The sequence below is a fragment of the Pseudochaenichthys georgianus genome, chromosome 10, assembly GCF_902827115.2.
Source record: "Pseudochaenichthys georgianus chromosome 10, fPseGeo1.2, whole genome shotgun sequence".
NCBI classification, from domain to species: domain Eukaryota; kingdom Metazoa; phylum Chordata; class Actinopteri; order Perciformes; family Channichthyidae; genus Pseudochaenichthys; species Pseudochaenichthys georgianus.
The window spans coordinates 15,593,239-15,614,199 of NC_047512.1; the positions used below are offsets into that span (position 1 = coordinate 15,593,239).

Below are 20,961 nucleotides of genomic sequence, written 5' to 3' on the forward strand. Positions count from 1 at the left end.
GCAGTCTCCATGGTTATTGACGCAACACATGTGAGGCTTTGCACCCGCTCCTTCTCTCATTTCATCTTCTGTTATCTCTTTTCCACACTGCCATTGCGAACCAGGCGCTGTTGTCCTCGTTTCAAGAACAAATATATTATTTGGTAATCTTTGTCTTCACTTCCTACCTGCCGCTCTGCAAAGGCTTTCAAAGACCTTCAAGAGGGGCAGCAGAGGAAAAAGACATCATTTATATTCTGTAGTTAACTAATGGAGGAGAAACAGGTGGTCTGCGTGCGTGCAGTTCTTTCTTTTGGGGATTTGTAGCGAAGGGGGATGAACGGCAGGTTTCCCTTTGATTTAACTGTGTGTGTGTGTGTGTGTGTGTGTGTGTGTGTGTGTGTGTGTGTGTGTGTGTGTGTGTGTGTGTGGGTGTGTGTGTGTGTGTGTGTGTGTGTGTGTGTGTGTGTGTGTGTGTGTGTGTGTGTGTGTGTCCTCAGGCTTCCATAGAGGAGCGGCTGACGCAGCTCCAGGATGCACATAGAGACTTTGGTCCCGGATCCCAGCACTTCCTTTCCAGTAAGCTCCTCTCCTGCTATTTGAAGTTGGTTCCTCATGATGCGCCGATCTGTGCCAAAGCTCCATCTCAGCGTGTAGGGTGATGAAAAAGAGGGTTAGGTGTATTGCAGTTTGTTATGATAAGTCTCTAAACCACTCCATGTGTGTGTACTGTATTTGGGTTAGAGGTGGAGCTTGCTGGCTTTGCTCATCTTTCTTCTTCAGTTCCAGCACATCGCTGCGATAAACATCCCTCATCGGATCCGTCATTGCTCTCATTTGAGCGGAGATACATATTTGTTAATTATGTCTCTTCTTTCACCTGCTGCTCTTCAAAGGCTACAGAGAAGATGCAGGAGAGCAGAAGATATTGATTTACTCTTCCTAATTGAAGCTGATGTGTGTTGCAGTGCTCTCTGTGTGGGGGCCTCTGCAGTGCTGTGTGCTTGTGAGCCTCCTCCAAACCCCATCCTGTTTCACTGCTGTCACGCTGGCTCACAGGGGCTTACAGTATATAGACCAACCCCACTGACCCCTCAGCCCACTGAACCTACAGTAGTCCATATTGTACAAATGGTATCATGCCTATGGGGTTTGTTTGAAACAGATTATGTGTGCCACGGGTGAATGTTCAATATAACTTGAATTTGTACTTCTATTTTTATTCCATTTCTATTTGTAACACTACCTTTCTACATTTCAAAGGCAATTTAGCATTTTGCAATTTGTGAATTATACATGTATTTTGTTTGTGTCCTCCGATGTCTGTGCAAAACTCAACAATAATTAACCCCTGAAAGCAAATCAATAAACCCTGATCAGAGAAAAGACAAGGACATCGTTGAAATTGATGTCGTTTAACTTATAACTGGTTTGCTAACCCATCGTTTTTTTATTCTCTGTCAAAGCGTCTTTGAGTTTCTAGAAAAGCGCTATACAAGTATCATGTATTATGTATTATTATTATCATTATTATTAAAGGATTAGTCTTGTGATCTTTTGGAGGATGCCCAATCCCTATAGGGATCATCTTGACTGAACTACCAAACAATGAATGGTTTTTAAACATTTCCATTTGGACCAGCTTCCAATGTTAAATGTTACCTATGCATTGATGCACAAGTATTAACAACTTTAATAATATGATTATATAATGCCAAGAGCTGACATTTCCTCCACAGTGAATACTTGATGCTTATTTGATGATACCTGTGCAGGTACTTTATTTCTAATGTATTGTGTCGGTACTTGAGTGGAGGCACTTAATGCATATTTTGAGTCTACTTCAGTCTTTGTGCGTTGGAGTACTTTTCTCTTGTGCAGAACCACAAGATATAATTCTGCATTGTGCTGTGTCGTGATAAAATGTACAATGACAAGGTGTGTGTACGGTTGCGTGTATGCCTGTTTATCAGTGTAGCGGTGCGTATTGTCTGCCTGTTGCTTCGTCAGGTGCAGTCTGTCCTGTTTGATCCTCTGCTGAACCTCTTGTGGTTCAGTTTTGTAGGCCGGTTAAAGCACTACAGTCAACCCGTCTCACCGAGTGCTCTGCCTCACGTGTGTTAGGCTGCACCAAACAAACCGGCCGTATGTGGAAACCCGACACAATAGACATGTCTCTTTGGCTTTACTGCGCTTGGTGTACTCCAGAGTGGCTCTGTTATGAAGCGCTGAATGGACACGCTGTGAACAATGGATTTTCATGCGAAACATGCCAATTCTGAGATTGATTTGGTGTCTGTGTGTTTGCTCAGGTTCAGTGCAGATACCCTGGGAGCGTGCAATCTCCCCAAACAAAGTGCCCTACTACATCAAGTAAGTGTAACCTCATGGTCAATTTCTTTATTGTGATAACGTTATTTCTGGATTCAGGTGCTAGTATTTTTGATCTTTATGAGTAATGAACATGTCTGCTGTTTCTCTATTAGGTTTCACACTAAACTTTCCTGAAACAGGCTGTTTGTACGGTTATTCAAAACTACTTTTGTGATTGGCTGGTAGTATTTGTATCAGTATTTTCGGGGAGTAAGAGAAGAAAACTACCAGCTTTGACACAACTTAAATCACATCACTAACTGCTAAATCCAACCCAAATCCGAACAGTTCTTGCCTCACAATTTTAAAGATCCTTTCATTTGTGTAGAAATACCACTGGATAGCAAATACATACAGTACTAAACGATCCAGAGAGGACCCGTGAGCCCTATTTGCTTGAGCACTCGTCTGTTAATCTATTTAACTAATCAATACTATTTCACCTTTAAAGTTCTGCTGGTTTTATCAATGAACTATCAATGTGTGTGTGTGTGTGTGTGTGTGTGTGTGGTGTGTGTGTGTGTGTGTGTGTGTGTGTGTGCGTGCGTGCGTGCGTGCGTGCGTGCGTGCGTGCGTGCGTGCGTGCGTGCGTGCGTGCGTGCGTGCGTGCGTGCGTGTGTGTGTGTGTGTGTGTGTGTGTGTGTGCCTACAGCATGGTGTGTTTGTGTGCAGGTTTTTAACTGTGCAGATTTACGGGAGTTCTTCTGCAAGCTATGGGTATTTATTTTCTTAATCAGGTGCAACAGAATCTCGCGGGTCTTATTTAAGTCTGCTAGTCAATTCTTTGTGGGCTATATTACTGTACCAACAGGAGTGGGAGTAGTATCTGAGTAGCACTTCATTGGGTAGCAATCAATGACCACTCGCACAGGTAAAACGATGAGTGCTGCCCAAAAAGGCCCCTGGGTCCTGGCAGACATCCTGCTTTTGAGTTTCTGATTTATTCGATGCGTTTGTACTTTCTTATTGGACCTTTCTTTTTTTCTTCATGTACCCAGAGACAGAAGTGGGATGAAAATGTATGTTTTGCTTTGTATGTGCGGGTTTGGATTACATGTACTTTCCCTAAGTGAAGCCACGAAGCAATTTATCTGCGGCAGGGGTTTGGGACTTTGATGCCTTAACTTAAATCATGTTTGACCTTTGTCTTCCCATTACAGGCCAAAAGCCTCTTGTAACCGCGGTCATCCTATCCAGTCCTCACATGTTACTGTCTCATCTCCTTTCTTTTACCGTCCGCCTCACCTCTCATCTCTGCTTCCCTCAGCTCATTTGTACTCCAATTGATGTTTCTGGACTGCAATTGGAACCTCCTTTCTAGCCTGCTTCACAAATTATTCCACATTTTGTCCATTTTCTTCCTGTCTTCCCCCAGCCATCAGGCCCAGACAACGTGCTGGGACCATCCAAAGATGACAGAACTCTACCAAGCGCTGGGTGAGTAAGGGCACAATTAAATTACCCTTCAAGTCCCGCTCATTTGCTCAGGACCCCCACTGAGCTTCAGCAGCAGCACAAATCCACCAGGCTCCCGCTTTGTAGGCCCTGTCACGCAGCTCATTAAAGGCCCTGTGTTTCAAACACCTCAGGGACTACATCTCCACTATCATTAACCTACAAGGACCAATTTGTCAGCGCTGTGATTGCCTTTTGCTTAGCCTTTAATTAATTGTGATTAAACGACATCATGTGTTTTACTTTTAATCTGATCTGACACTTCTAAAGGGGATAGACACGCTGTTGCAAACACATGCTCAGCTAGACACACGCATGTGCACACACACATACACGTCTGTAATGACTCCTGCAATGTGTGATAACCAAGAGAAGAGATAGCAACGTCTAATTCGTCGATGGCAGGGTGGGTTTGTTTCCCCTCATCTTCTCATTTACTCTAATCTCGTTCTATCTCTCTCTTTCCCTCCATTAGCGGATATGAACAACATCAAGTTCTCTGCATACAGAACAGCCATGAAGCTGCGGAAAGTTCAGAAGGCTCTGAGATGTACGTACACTTTTTCATCGATGGCATTTCCTGCCTGCAACGCTGGGATGGCTGATTAAGTGATATTGTGTTATCCTGCACCAACATTCATCCTCGATGACAAGCTCTCTTTGCGAAAGAGATATAACGATTAGCTGTGGCACATTTCTTTATTCTGTTGTCAAAGATTTCATCGCATCTCCCTACAATCCTTTGCAATGTAGAAATATTCTCTCCAACGCTGGCTTAGAAATGCAGAAATACAAAGTATTGATAAACTCAAGAGCCACTAGAAACCACTCAGGCGCCGCATTACTTCAACATTTTCATTACAGCGCGGATCGTTGGTGTGCTCGGTAATTAGAGCTATTAATTGGTCCATTTGACGTACAAATGAGAACGCAATTAATTATTGCTGCATGGTTAAGGCTGGAAAACCTGCCCATTCAGGGTCAAAGCACTTGTTGTACTCTTCTGGGGCCAGAACCTCTTACTTTCTGCTATAATAACGGCTAATTCTTCCACAACTACTCTTCATGATTATTTGTATTTCTCTATGCCTCACATTCGGTGCTTTTGGTTCCCCTATCCCCACTTAACCCTGGCTTCGTCCATCCTTCGTCAGCCCGCAGTGTTCTAACCCCCACTGACACCAGATGAGCTCATACAGTATATGCTGCTGCAAGTGGCCAATTTCACACTTTTCCTTCCTCATGTTCAGCCCCTTTCCTTCCCTGCCTTGCCACCTTCCTCCAAACCGTCCTCTCCTCCCGTCCCAGAGTTGCTGTAATAAACCCTCAGCATGCTCAGAGTACTGTGAAAAACCTCTTTCAATGACTCTCTCTATCTCTTTCTCTTGAAGCTCTCTTATCTCACCCTGCTAGTTGATATCGTTACAGAATTTAATTGCTAGGCTGCCTTGATAACAGCACTCTCTCTCTTTCTCTTTGCACACTTTGTGAATGATTGAGCAGTGCTGCCTAAGAGCCCATCAGAAATACATTTTAGGTGATTCCTCCCAACCCAGAGAATACTCCTGTTATCTCCTCTCTCTGTTCTACCTCATTATCGCGCTATCCAATTATACCTGGCATCAACGGACACCCTTTTAGCTCCACTCCTCGGGATGGGCCATCAAATTAGTTTAGGAGAACAAAATCTAATTTGTGTCACTGCTCTTGAAACACCTGGTCAGGCTTTAGTGGGCAAAACGGGTGAATAAGCACTATGCTATGGCCTGTACTCTCATTTGCTGAGGTGAGGATGATCCTGTGTCTGTGAGCGTTTGTTTGTTCGGAGGTGAATATGCAGCCATCTATGTATGAATGTAGCTGTTATATCTCCAGCATGAGTAGATGCATGACTGGTTACATGATAAAAAGTTAACTCTTTCTTTAACCATACAACAAATACCAAACCTTCATACATACACATAACAATTTTTCAATTAAAAAGCATACAGTACATGCACATGGTCACAAAGTGTTTCTGTCTGTTTCTAATATGTCTCTATGTGTGTGTTTTAGTGGATTTGGTGGTGCTGAGCAGCCTCGTGGACGTGTTTCGGGAGCAGGAGCTGCAGCAGGGGGAGCATGTGATGGACGTGGTGGAGATGATCCACAGTCTGACGTCTCTGTACGAGAAGCTGGAGGAGGAGAGGTCCATCCTGGTCAACATTCCTCTTTGCGTCGACATGTGTCTCAACTGGCTGCTCAATGTCTACGACAGGTGGGTAACCTGCGGTGGGATGTCTCCAAGTATATATTGAGAGCTGTGTTGAAAAATGCATTGAGTATATTCTAACATCACAGCTATTATGCCCTTCGGTCATCAGGTTAGTTTCTCCAGCAGACATAGAGCAACATGATTATCCTTTTCAAGTCCAATGTTAATAAGCACCTAAATACAAAGAAACATGCCTTTACCTTACTTTCAATTATGTTTGGCTTACTCCTGATTCATCCTGAATAGGTGGCTCTGACCATAGAGTTTATATGACGGCTGAAAAATGTGAATTATGAGAAAAAGGCTAATCGTAAAGCAGTCGTTCAAGATAATTATACTACTCTTGTTTTAGTAGTTAATCATCAAGCTTTTTCTGTCTCTCTACTCTCAGGCCAAGCTAAAGCCTCCACTTAGCCCCTCGGCTTCTGTCAAGTCCCCTTTTACCATTTTCGTAATGTCTTGCTTTTTTAATCTGTTGTTGGTTTACTCGGTTTCTCCTCACCTCCTATTTGGTTTGATCTCTCTATTTATGCTTGTTGTGTTACATTATGTATTATTGCCTTTTATACACCTATTATATTAGGGATGCAGGATAATTATCTATATATTAGGAATTATGACGTCATCCCGATAAACCCGATACCAGTATTAATAACCCCGATAATATACAATATATTTTTTGGGTAAAAAAAAAGAAAAAAATACTGCGGTGTGGGTGGATTGGGATGAGGGGCGCTTGTTTTTCACTCGGCTCCTCCCGTTTTGCCAGTACTGTGGTATTAGTGGTTTAGGAAGAGGGGAGTTTTTCACAAATCCAGCGCTCCCTAATACTTCGAACCTGATCAGTCACCTGAAACATCGCCATCGCTACGATGGTGTGTTAAAAGCCTACGAAGACAATAATACAATACAGTGTGTGTGTGTGTGTGTGTGTGTGTGTGTGTGTGTGTGTGTGTGTGTGTGTGTGTGTGTGTGTGTGTGTGTGTGTGTGTGTGTGTGTGTGTGTGTGTGTGTGTGTGTGTGTGTGTGCGCGCGCGCGCGCGCGTTGGAACTATGTGCAACTCAAGGCATATGCTCGAACCGGAGCTGCCTGGACGCTGCAATCATGTTGCCGGCCCCTACACACGGCGGCGTGCGTTGCCGCTTGGCGGTGGGCGTGTCTTGAGCTTGGGGAGTCAACGCGAGCAGCCCGACCAACAACCAACCACATGAATGTCCCAATAGAGTCTGGCTGCAGACCGCAGCAAGAAGGCGTTTCCTATAGTGAACGACGGGAACAGGTGTTATGCCGTGGATTGAAGCCCTGTTCGCGGGGACGCGCAAAGGTGACGTAATCGCCTGTTTTGAGCGTTCACCGTTTTCTAAGCTTTTTTCACCCTTTTTCTGTCTCTCTACTCTCAGGCCAAGCTAAAGCCTCCACTTAGCCCCTCGGCTTCTGTCAGGTCCCCTTTTACCATTTTCGTAATGTCCTGCTTTTTTAATCTGTTGTTGGTTTACTCGGTTTCTCCTCACCTCCTATTTGGTTTGATCTCTCTATTTATGCTTGTTGTGTTACATTATGTATTATTGCCTTTTATACACCTATTATATTAGGGATGCAGGATAATTATCTATATATTAGGAATTATGACGTCATCCCGATAAACCCGATACCAGTATTAATAATCCCGATAATATACAATATATTTTTGGGTAAAAAAAAAGAAAAAAATACTGCGGTGTGGGTGGATTGGGATGAGGGGCGCTTGTTTTTCACTCGGCTCCTCCCGTTTTGCCAGTACTGTGGTATTAGTGGTTTAGTAAGAGGGGAGTTCTTCACAAATCCAGCGCTCCCTAATACTTCGAACCTGATCAGTCACCTGAAACATCGCCATCGCTACGATGGTGTGTTAAAAGCCTACGAAGACAATAATACAATACAAAGTGTGTGTGTGTGTGTGTGTGTGTGTGTGTGTGTGTGTGTGTGTGTGTGTGTGTGTGTGTGTGTGTGTGTGTGTGTGTGTGTGTGTGTGTGCGCGCGCGCGCGTTGGAGCTATGTGCAACTCAAGGCATATGCTCGAACCGGAGCTGCCTGGACGCTGCAATCATGTTGCCGGCCCCTACACACGGCGGCGTGCGTTGCCGCTTGGCGGTGGGCGTGTCTTGAGCTTGGGGAGTCAACGCGAGCAGCCCGACCAACAACCAACCACATGAATGTCCCAATAGAGTCTGGCTGCAGACCGCAGCAAGGAGGCGTTTCCTATAGGGGCGTTTCCTATAGTGAACGACGGGAACAGGTGTTATGCCGTAGGTTGAAGCCTTGCCGTGGATTGAAGCCCTGTTCGCGGGGACGCGCAAAGGTGACGTCATCGCCTGTTTTGAGCGTTCACCGTTTTCTAAGCTTTTTTCACCCTTTTCAAAGCTTTTATCTGTCTTTTGAATGATATATCAGATTAAACAGCAAACGGCTGAATAAGTAATGTGCATACAATTGCGAAGAGGCTCGTTTTAAGGACACGTTTTTCAGATCTGTCACAATCTTCGTATTGGAATAAACTTACGTTTTTGAGTGTATAGTCCCACTCTGTTATATTCCTCCTTCCTACAGAACAGACAATGACAGGATAATATGTGATTTGTCAATAGTCCTATTTCTTAAAACCTTCTCTGTTGTTTAAGTGTCTGATAACCACAAATAGTAAGCAATGATATAACAGTATATCACATGATCATGTCAGATACTGTTATTTTCAATCAAGCCTAAAAGATAATGTGTTCAAACTGGCTTCACTCACTTCAATTGCTCCTTTGAATATCATTTTTATATATTACTACTCAACACATGTTTGTATTGTAATGCAACTATTTTTTTTAAATTATATTTTAAAGTGACATTGAATGCTTTGAAAGGTGCCCTAAAATAAAGTGTATTATTGATCTTATATCTGTGCCTCTATTACATTACATATCATTTTCTATCACACTATTAATGTTCCTTATTTTAGACTAGGTTAATCCTGGTGTCAATAAGGAAGATCTGCACTGTTCTCTACATAACATGTTCAGAGCAGGTATTTCTCCTGCCGGATTTGGAACCCCCCCTATATCTTTCTCCAGGACAGTCACAACTTCACCAAAATCACACTGGTGTTGCATGTTCCCCTCTAGTTTATGCTCACCAAAGCATTTTACTCTGCGCCCTGCAGGTGAAAAACTAAATAGGGGCTTCAAAATCCGGCAGATCAGGTGTTGGTGCTGCCGGATTTGGAACCCCCCCCTATATCGTTCTCCAGGATAGTCACAACTTCACCAAAATCACACTGGTGCTTGCTGTTCCCCTCTAGGTTGTGCTCACCAAAGCATTTCACTCTGGGCCCAGCAAGTCAAAAACTAAAGAGGGGCTTCCATATCCGGCAGTGCAGTTGCTAGAGCTGCCGGATTTTGAAGCGCCTCCTGTAATTTTGTCCAGGATAGTCACAATGTCACCAAAATCACACTGGTGTTGCATGTTACCCTCTAGTTTATGCTTACCAAAGCATTTTACTCTGCGCCCTGCAGGTGAAAAACTAAAGAGGGGCTTCAAAATCCGGCAGATCAGGTGTTGGTGCTGCCGGATTTGGAAGCCCCTCTTTAGTTTTGTACCTGCTAGGCGCAGAGTAAAATACTGTGGTGAGCACAAACTAGAGGGGAACAGCAAGCACCAGTGTGATTTTGGTGAAGTTGTGACTGTCCTGGAGAAAGATATAGGGGGGGTTCCAAATCCGGCAGCACCAACACCTGATCTGCCGGATTTTGAAGCCCCTCTTTAGTTTTTCACCTGCAAGGCCCTGCAAAAACCTGCGAGTAAAATGCTTTGGTGAGCATAAACTAGAGGGGAACAGGCAACACCAGTGTGATTTTGGTGACATTGTGACTTTCCTGGCCAAAATTACAGGGGGCGCTTCAAAATCCGGCAGCTCTAGCAATGGCACTGCCGGATATGGAAGCCTCTCTTTAGTTTTTGACTTGCTGGGCCCAGAGTGAAATGCTTTTGTGAGCACAAACTAGAGGGGAACAGCAAGCACCAGTGTGATTTTGGTGAAGTTGTGACTGTCCTGGAGAAAGTTGTAGGGGGGGGTGCCATATCTGGCAGGAGAAATACCTGCTCTGCTGAACATGTTATAGAGAACAGTGCAGCTCTAAAATAAGGAACATTAATAGTGTGATATAGGCCCAGATATAAGATCAATAATACACTTTATTTTAGGGCACCTTTCAAAGCATTCAATGTCACCTTAAAATACAATAAAAAATAAAATATGAGTGGCATTACAATACAAACATGCGTTGAGTAGGAAACCACAGAGGAAAATGACATTCAAAGGAGCAATTCAAGTGAGTGAAGCCAGTTTGAACACATTATCTTTTAGGTTTGCTTGAAAATAACACAGTGTCTGACATATGTTATTTCTGTCATATAATTGCTTACTATTCGTGGTTATCAGACACTTAAACAACAGAGAAGGTTTTAAGAAATAGGACTATACTGACAAATGACATAATTATTATCCTGTCATTGTCTGTTCTGTAGGAAGGAGGAATATAACAGAGTGGGACTGCACTCAAAAACTGAAGTTTGTTCCAATACGAAGATTGTGACTATCTGAAAAGTGTCCTTAAAACGACCCTGCACATTATTTATTCAGCCGTTTGCGGTTTAATCTGATATTGGAAATATATCATTCAAAAGAGAGAGAAAAGCTTATTAAACTAGACGAACGCTCAATACAGGCGATACGTCACGTTTGCGCGTCTCCGCGAACAGGGCTTCAATCTACGGCAAGGCATCAATCTACGGCACAACACCGGCTCTCGCCCGCGAACGAGACGTTTTTTGTTTTGTTTTTGCGGAGGGATCTAGATCGGCATGAAGGCACATTATGCAATGTGGACATTATCCCGCTTATTACACATGGCCACATTCTCAACAAAGTAACGACATGACTCCCAATAATAATTGAAATGCTTTTATGGATTTAGAAAAATATTTTATTGATTTAAAAAATTGTTTTATGTATTGATTTAAATTGACATGCATCCGCTAAGAAAAGTAGTCCGTTGTTACTGTTTGAACTAACGTAACAACGGCAGGAACTGCTTCTATAGTGTTTTTGAGGAGCTTTTTGATTACAGATTTGAAAACATCGTTGCTTGCTTTAAAAGTAGCACAATTCATTATGTCAAACCTTGAAAGATATCCCTGCCCTAATGCCAAAAGTAACTGGCAACTGAATATATGTCGCCGTAGCTATGATGTCTATGTCTGGACCGCTGCGTAAAAAGGAGGGTTTCTGCCCCATTACTTCTCTTCTTACTTCTATAAGAATAAAACACCGAGGACGGAGATCTCTTTTTGTCCCCCTCTTCTCCCCGCTGCAGCCTAGCAGTTGATCTCAAAGCACGCTCCCCTCTCCTGCAGGGAGAAAAAACTATATTTATATACTTTATATAGGTTGATACAGTAGCCCCTTTTTTTAAATAGTTTTTATAGGTGTTGCCATTTGTTTTGTGTAGCGTGGTTCTACAAGCAAGTCAATGCATTAATTGGGTGGTATCAGAGAGTTACACGGGTCTGTAAATGCAATGAAAACAATTGGCCACAGCAAATAATTTATATTAAACATGTAATTTTTACTTTTGAATACTTTAGTACAAAGAATGTCTTGAATAATTTAAGTGATATATGTGTACACATATAAATCATTAGTCAAAACAGGGCTACATTTGATTTAATTAAAAGGTATAATATGTGGTAAACTGAAGAGCCCTTTGGGAGCCAAAAGAGCCGGCTCTTCTTGGTGAGCCAAATGATCCGGCTCAGCAAGAAGAGCCGGAATTCCCATCACTAGAACAATGACTTCTTCTGCAAGGATTTATAAAAGCAGCTGGAATCCCTTAAGTTGCTATTGGATAAAAAAAGTTAGGAAACGCCCCTATAGGAAACGCCCCTATAGGAAACGCCTCCTTGCTGCGGTCTGCAGCCAGACCCATCTCGAATGTCCCGCCCCGGACATACAAAGCAAAGCATTCATGCTACATCCATGCTGGCTAAATATACTGTCTATGCTTGCTAGCTGTCCATTCAAACGAAATACACTGGATATAAACTCCCCAAACAAGCGAAAACTTACCAGTTTCCCCCACTGTCTTTGCCACCTCCCCCCATGCCTGGCTCCTCCGGTTTGTATCCCTGTATGTTCCCTACCGCCACGATCATTTTCTCCTCCTTTTGTTGACATATGGGAAATAACTGCGGTCTGGCTCTCCCAAAATACACCCGGTTTGATTGGCTACTGCTTGTACCGTCATATTTACATACGAGGGATTTGATTGGCTGACGCCTCCGTCGAGGCGGCAAAAGTAGAACATTGCTCTACTTTTGCAGCGAGCACCTCGAGAGAAGCTACGCTTTGCTCCCACAATGCAGTTCGGCGAATCGTGACGTCACCCCATTCAAAGTGAATGGGCAGAAGCGTTGAAGCGGCAACGCACGCCGCCGTGTGTAGGGGCCGTAAGGTCCCGCGTCACGACCGCACACACAGGTCCTGCGTCACGTGACGCTGCAGCTTCATGCTACTCCACTGTCTGGCTTCCTGCATAAAGTCAAGTGCTCGGCGCAGTTGTGGCGAAATGTCGCTCCTCTGTTTTCATTTAAACAGCTCCTTATATCCGTTAGTGCAGCTAGCTAGCACCAGATGCTAACAACAACAATGCACGTAAGGTCTCTCTCTCGCTCGCTCGGACCACACATACACACACCCTCCCGGTCCTCCAGATGGCCAGTCGGTGCCTGCCGGGGAGCGTGGAAGTGTGGTCTGCCACAAGCGGGCTGTCAGCATCAGCTTGTAGATGGTATTTTAAACTCGATGCGCTCTGAAACTACAGGGCGGCCAAGGTAAAAAAATACACATGCGTTAATCGCGTTAAAATAATTAGTGGCGTAATTTTTGTTGTTGTTATCGGTATCGGTATCGGTCTTGAGAAGCAGGAAGGTATCGGTTTCAAAAAACCAATATCGTGCATCCCTATATTATATCATTTATTATGTATGCCTTATTGAGGCCGATCCTATCCCACCTGCCTCGACTGGGTCAACTCCTGTTGTTTTTAAATGTGCTATATAAACATAAACAAACGGACTTGGCTCGTGAGTCGTAGTACTACATAGGGCTACATTAAAGTAAGCTGAGACAATTTGACACACCAACGTCTGTTTAAAGGTCTTTGGCTGAAGGCCTTCCACTTCAAAAGTGAACACAGTAGCATAAAGCCTTGTAAGTCCAGAGGGATAAATTGCTCCGAGTGTGTCAGCGTCAGTGGGGGTCGAAGACTTCAAGTGGAGTCAGGCAGAGATGAGCCCACCAGACCTCTGTAGACCGCTCCTCTTCCTCACTGCTTGAGACGTGCAGCAACACCAGCTGCTGCCAGCATAACACAACCAGCCCCTCCAACCAAGCTGTTGGCAGTCAAGTTGCATTGTGGATGATGCGTCAAGCTTTCGCAAGAGAGAACATTGCATGGAATAAAGAGGTGATTCTGGTTGTGCTGCATTGATTTTGACCCTGTGTCTTTATTGTCCATGGTGCAGCAAGAATGTTATGCATTGCGATGTTATATCAGACCAGCCCTCTCAATGGCACACTCATGCAATCCTCATAACGTTTTATGAAAGCAACATATATTTGTTACCAGTCCGATGTAGTACTGTATATATAACAAAGGTTCAACCATAGGCATACTAATATACTGCATACACCAGTATCTTTGCAATATGAAGAAGAAGAAGACGTACTTTATTGAACCCTAAGGGGAATTTCAATTGTTCCACTCTATTGTTATTCTACACGTAACACACAGGCTCAATATACAGTAGACGCTGATGCACAAATAGGGCTTTTACGCAAGCAGTGCCAGGGGGCTGCCTTTGGACAGGCGCCTTGGGCAGTTAAGAGCTTGGTGCTTTGCTAAAGTGAACCTTGCAATGCCCAGAAACTCTCTCTTCTCCAGCTACCTGTCCATTTTCCGTACTTTCTCCATGCAGGGACCTGCTTTCCACTACCCCTACTATACCTAACATTTATATTTATATTTACTCTATTGCATGTAATGGATGTGATCTGCACTCAGTCTTTTGTCACTGACATTGAAAATCTGGACTGTGAAATGTTCTCTGGTTAATTCTTTCTCACTGTCTGATTTGATGCATAATGAGAATACAACTCTCCAGCTTTACGAGTGTGTGTGTGTGTGTGTGTGTGTGTGTGTGTGTGTGTGTGTGTGTGTGTGTGTGTGTGTGTGTGTGTGTGTGTGTGTGTGTGTGTGTGTGTGTGTGTGTGTGTGTGTGTGTGTGTGTGTGTGTGTGTGTGTGTGTGTGTGTGTGTGTGTGTGTGGCCTAGCATTACTATACTTGTGGGAACCTAAATCTGTTTGCACAGTCACGTGTGGGGACTCGCCTCCCTTATGGGGACAAAATGGAGGTCCCCTTGAGGGGAATCATTCATTTTAGGGTGAAGACTTGGTTAAGGGTTAGGGTTAGGCATGTGGTGGTTATGGTTAAGGTTAGGATACGTCTCCAGGAAATGCATGTAAGTCAATGTAATGTCCCCTGAAGTGATGTATACATTGTGTGTGTGTGTGTGTGTGTGTGTGTGTGTGTGGTGTGTGTGTGTGTGTGTGTGTGTGTGTGTGTGTGTGTGTGTGTGTGTGTGTGTGTGTGTGTGTGTGTGTGTGTGTGTGTGTGTGTGTGTGTGTGTGTGTGTGTGTGTGTGTGTGTGTGTGTGTGTGTGTGTGTGTGCACTGCTAGAGGACCCTTTCACAATACACCAGGTCATATGAGTCAATGCTTTTAGAAAAACTAATGGAGATCTGGGTAAATACACATCACATGCGCACAGAGTCTCACTTTGCCCCCCACCCTTCTGAGACACCGTAGAAACAAATGCTCTTTCACACCAGGTTTCAGCCCCATCGTTGCTCCTGATTGACTATGTTGTGCTGTCTCCAAAAAGAAAACACGGAGCTCAGAGGCAGAGATACAGTGATAACCCCTGGAGTGCTGTGAATTCAGTCGGTAGCTCTTAACTACTCGCTGCTAATGAGAGACAATCAGAGGCTTAACCTTCTGCATACATTTCAGTAATTGCTTTTTGTATTCCAATAAATAGCGACTGTGAATCTGAATTAGATGCGCCTATGTTTGTGTTGCCATTTTTAATGGTGTGATTAAATTGCTGTATATTAAAGCTCAGTATTTGTGAGCATTTGTGTGTGTCCTCCAAAGGCGTGTCACACTAGCAGGGCGAGCAGGAGTGACATGTCCCCGGAGGAGCAGCGCTGGGGTGAATATGGAAGATGGCATTACGACCCCACAGTCGCCCCCATGTGCTCCTCTCGACCCCCTCGGATCCTCATCTCACGGAGAAAAAGACAGTGTTGCCCGCTCTTTCACGTCTAAGGCTTCTCCATGTGACTTCATTAGCTAGCTGCCCTGTTTTGTTTTTGAACACATTCAAAGCAACACCCTAGCTCTGGAAATGTAACTCACTCTTTGATTCAATTTTCTACTTCATTGATCTGGCGTTCTCTGGTGAATGTGATGTTCACTTAGCGATTCAAATGTTAATTCGATAAGCCTATGGTTTATGCCAATGCTGCTCAGCTCTGCAGTCATTTCTTCCAGGCTGTGTTGGCGCCAGTACTGTGAAATCTTAACACGAAAGACAGTGTGTTAATTTCAAGCAGAATCAAAGCTAATGAGGCCCTTTCAGGCTCAGGTCAGGGCACAACAGCGTTGATCTCACCGGCCTTGCCATAGGCCAGTGCCCAAACCTTTTTCCAGCTTGGGCAGCTGCTCAGATCCTCACAAGTGCTCGATATGTGTATATAATTGGGTGGTTATGCAGTATCCATGTGGGTATTTGTCTGCAAGTGACATTGTGAGCTTATTATTGCTCCTCTACGCATGAGCGCATGGACACAACACTTCATAATGTCCCTGTCATAACATTAGGTACTCTGGATGTGCTCTAATATAATTTGACAGTGTCGCGCTGACCCACGTAATTCCTCCCCACTTTGAGTTGATTCACTATACAAATTGTAACCTTAAAATACATTTCTTCTGCTTTTTTTCTCTTTCCACTAGTGCTCGTAATGGCAAAATGCGTGCTCTCAGCTTCAAGATGGGATTGGTGAGCTTGTGCAATGCAGACGTCCAAGAGAAGTATAAATGTGGGTCTGATGCTCGCTGATGTGCCTAATGCATCTCCTCAACTGCAAACAATAAGCCAAAACAAAACGGCCCTGATTGCCAGCCTTACATAAAGGCATCCACTTAATCTAATGGAGGAAATGAGTCTCCTGCCTTAATGGAGAAAGCTTTCTTTACTTCTACAAAGTACATGGGGGGGGGGGCGGGATTAAAAAAGATTGCTTGCCAGAGACAGAATCCATGCACACTCTCTTTCTATGGCTCATTCACCTAGCAAAGAGCTCCCTTTATGTTTGGTTGTATGAGGTTTACTGTTCTATTTTAAACCCAGTTTACAAGTCATCGTGTGAATATAGGTAAGAATGAAATGAGAGCATTTTAACTGATGATAGCGGTACTGGAACAGCTTGTAGTTGGTACAAGATCAGAGACATAACTGCCAAACCCACGCCAGGATTATTCATGCCTGGCGTGCCATCTGTGTCAACTCTTAAAGACTGAGAGATAACAGATTTGCCTTCAGTTGAACGGCCCTGAGGGGAATCAGCAATCTTTTTCTGGATTTCGGTAGACATGTGGTGGCGTTAACTGTTCGTCATTTCACTGACTGATCCTTTTTTTATCTGACGTCACTGGAATAACACTGGAATAATATTGTGCAAATACATCTGAAGCGTTTATATTAACCCACTTTGAGGTACAGATGATGGGTGTTAATTTCATCATCAAAAGTCTTTGGCTTCAGATTTTTAAAAGTACTCGATGATACCAGTCATTTTTGGACACAACATTTTTTATTTGATGAGCTTTTACTGAACATTTGCCACCACACAAGCATATTATTGCCGACATCAATATGTTCTGCTTTCACACCCAGTTTCACTTTTGACTGGCTTTTGACTTTAGTTTTCTCAATAAAAAAAGACATGGCAGCTGATTAAAATATTTTACAGCCCTCTAAATATATCCACCAAATTCATTTGATGATATTTGAAGTGTTAACTGGATTCGTACCATTTGTTTTCTATTACAACGTTTTTGCCATTCATTTATCCAATACTGGGTTCATTATAGTGGTTTGTTTAATTAGGGTGTTCATTTCAGTAAGTGATGGCATGTGATGAACTAAAGGCTTCATACCCAAAACTGTGGGTGTCAAACTCCAATTATTAAATAGAAAAGAAAGGGCGACTTGTGTTCATACTAGTTATCACTGAAAACATATTGAAGCCTTCCCAAACAAACTTAGTAATGGATGTTCTGAAAGTGTGTAGCTTGTGTGGCTAACTATGAATTCTATTATCTCCCTGCAGGATTTTCAACATTGCAGGCTGCATGTTTCCGATGTAATAGGCCTATATAACGTGTTAGTGCCTCCATAAAACATGTCCAAAACTAATCTCTATCAAACAGCTCAATGTGAACATTTAAAATGTCAAACAGCCCTCATGAGCTCTGGTTATAGGAGCTCTATAAAGGAGACTGCTTAACATTCAGGTGTTAAAGCCAAGTGTTGTCCCTGTAGGGTTGAGTAAGTACACAGAGAGGGGAATACATGGGATGCTTATACTGGCATTGTGCAGCAGCCTCACACACCTGTCAGCATTCATCTCTTCAGTGACAGGCGCAGTCCCAGCAAGCTCGGTAAAGGCCTCATCCAAAACCTGACAAGACTCCACTTACTGTATGCAGCTCTTTCATCTCCCGGCAGACCAGCCAGGCCACTAATATATATATAATACTGAGTCTGTCTCAGTGTATAAGTCACTGAATTTAATTGTATTTCACATAACTAGGTTTGGTAAACTCCATTGCCTGGGATTGGTGACTCATTTAAAAGAATAAATAAATAAAAATTGCATTTGTTGCTGTGTGATTGACCAACTTGGCAAACTTTTCAAATTGTGGACGCCTGCCTAAAATCCTAATTTAAATTTGAAGAAAACTGAAAACATGTAACGCAGCAACACAAATGCCTTGTAGTATCAGGTGTAAATGCGTAGAGGAGATGTATGCAGATGCGATGATAATGCAAACAACTGATTTTCATGCATACAAAATGTGGTGCACAGTAATGCAGGTGCTACATTCCTCTATGTATATTCTGGTGGTTGCAGATTTATTCCGTCAGGTGTCTGGTGCAGGAGGTTTGACCGACCAGCGTCACCTCAGCCTGCTGCTCCATGAAGCCATCCAGATACCCCGACAGTTGGGGGAAGTCGCTGCTTTCGGGGGCAGCAACGTGGAGCCCAGCGTCCGCAGCTGCTTCCGCGTGGTGAGGACCGAGTTACCACAACGCATGTCTTCCATAAACACAATCACAGATACTAAACACATTATATGGACTAAGGTCAGATGAAATAATCTGTCTGGTATTTGTTGTGATTTCACCCTTACCCCCTTTGATTAGGTAAAAAGAGTTTGAGCATTAATCATCTTTTATGGAAACTAATTTTTTTGTTTTTTTTAACAGGATGAGTGAGGGTAGAATTACATTACATTCAAGATTTCATAACACCAAGAAATGAATTGGCAGCACAATTTGACTTAAATTAGATAGTACCAATTAATACTTCATCCCCACTAATTTTTTTGACAGCCAATTTTGGCAATCACAGATACTAAACACATTATATGGACTTAGGTCAGATGAAATAATCTGTCTGGTATTTGTTGTGAGTTCACCCTTGATCAGGTAAAAAGAGTTCGAGCATTGATCATATTTTAAGATGTACCAACATGGACTTTAGTTGCCCAATGTCTCTGTTAGTTCAGCATAACAACACAAGCAAGAGAGACACTGACCACCACCTGAGAGTGTTGTAAGTCTTGATTGTGCTAATTTCCAGACTTTAATCAATGGCTTGATTGTCGCAACAAGATATTTGGATTCAACCTTCAAATCCCCTTTTTAATTACAGTAGACAGGTGTATCTCAAACCCCTAATCTAATAATTACTGTGGAGGAAAAGTGTCCTCGGGATAATCAGAACAGAACTTGTCTGTGCCAAGAAAAATACAAAAACAGAATTCTAAATGCAGAAACGTCTCCATTAAAAAATGTAACACTTGCCTTTGGATTGTTTTCCATCTAAAGAATGATGATGTTTTCCATTTGAAGACAATTGTGTTTTATTGACATTAGCAGAGTTCAACTCCTCCTCAGAGGACATGGAGAAGCCCCAACTGCACCACATAAAGTCTTGCTTCACAATGTAACATCACATTAATATTGCCTTGTATTGCTTTCTGATGTAGCCTACATGAAATGCAGTCCGTGGTAGATAATGCATAATTGTTTTAACCATGACCTAACCCCTAATCTGTGGATCATAAATTATATATTAGAATGATAGAAGCAAGGCCAAAGGGTCAAGTAGTACATAGAGCAATAGCTAGAGGAAAAATTAACTCATTCGTTTCGCCCAACTTTGCTTGTTCTGAATGCTTCTGAAGTTGTACGTTTAACATGGGTTGCAGTGCATGCGACTTTCAATTTGGGACACCAGATAATTGAGGAGTCATTAAGAGCATGCCACAGCTTTTTTGGAAGGTGGCTTAGGCCAAGCTTTTTAATTCCTTCATTTCCGAGGCAGATGCTAATTACACACACTCTTCTCTGGCCCATGCTTGTTATATCTGCTAAAGCTAATTCAAATCAATTCCTTTCTCCATTTGCTCCATGCCAGGGTGTTTAGTTGTCGACAAAATATCCATGTAGTGCAATTTGGGAGTTGACCCATATTCCCACAAATGTCTTTGTTTGAAAATGGGTCACATCCGTTTGGAGATGTGTTGCTAAATTATCTTCTATGCGTTAATATGAATTGACTTGGGACTGAGAGTATTCAGAATTACGCAGTTATACAGAAAAAATATGGTTGTTTGTGGAAAAATGATTGGGTGAGAAGTGTTTCTATGTGGATTCTTGTTTCACACACACAGATTATTAAATGTATGGGACTGAAAGCATAGTGTTTTGAAGAATAACTGCATGTTTATCAGTATATTTTCCCATGATGTTTAAATCGTCCCAACTGCTGAGCATAGTCAATGGCACTTCCAGGAGTTGGGTATGCGAGGAGCTGCTATTTGACCTCACACATGGAGCTGGCTACTTTACTACTAGAGAGGAGCTCCTGCATCCCCCGGAGACTCTATACCTCGTTACACCTCACAGTTTGTGTGATCAATGCACACACACACACACACACACACACACACACACACACACACACACACACACACACACACACACACACACACACACACACACACACACACACACACACACACACACACACACACACACACACACACACACACACACACACACACACACACATTTATTATGCTACTCTGCTTGAGCGCTGGAGGAAGCCTCGGGGAAATCAACCTCTTAATGCATCTCTGATGCAGACTTAATGAGAATTTAGCACATCACAGATTTTCAGTGCTTGGCAAGTCATTTTTTTATTAGGTTTATTCCCTTTTTATCCCACTTTATCAACGAGGAAGAGGCAGGCTGTATGCTGACACCCATACACACACATACAGTATACACACAGAGTTATGTCTGCTTTGTTTTAGCTTTTTAATTGTTTAAGTAGTTAAAAATATCACAATATATCCCACAGTGTGTCCTATTCACCCTCCCCTTCTCCCTCTTATC

General features: G+C 43.0%; 1 protein-coding gene across 2 annotated transcripts in view; it reads left to right on the forward strand.

Annotated features, from left to right (window-relative positions):
* drp2 (dystrophin related protein 2) overlaps positions 1–20,961 on the forward strand; it is a 137,541-nt gene that overhangs the window by 90,265 nt on the left and 26,315 nt on the right. For both annotated transcript variants that reach the window (XM_034093720.1, XM_034093719.1), the window contains 7 exons: positions 480–558; positions 2,292–2,352; positions 3,728–3,789; positions 4,283–4,357; positions 5,863–6,064; positions 16,224–16,309; positions 18,407–18,564. In XM_034093720.1, coding sequence (XP_033949611.1) covers positions 480–558; positions 2,292–2,352; positions 3,728–3,789; positions 4,283–4,357; positions 5,863–6,064; positions 16,224–16,309; positions 18,407–18,564 — 723 coding nt within the window. The remainder of the gene's footprint in view (positions 1–479; positions 559–2,291; positions 2,353–3,727; positions 3,790–4,282; positions 4,358–5,862; positions 6,065–16,223; positions 16,310–18,406; positions 18,565–20,961) is intronic.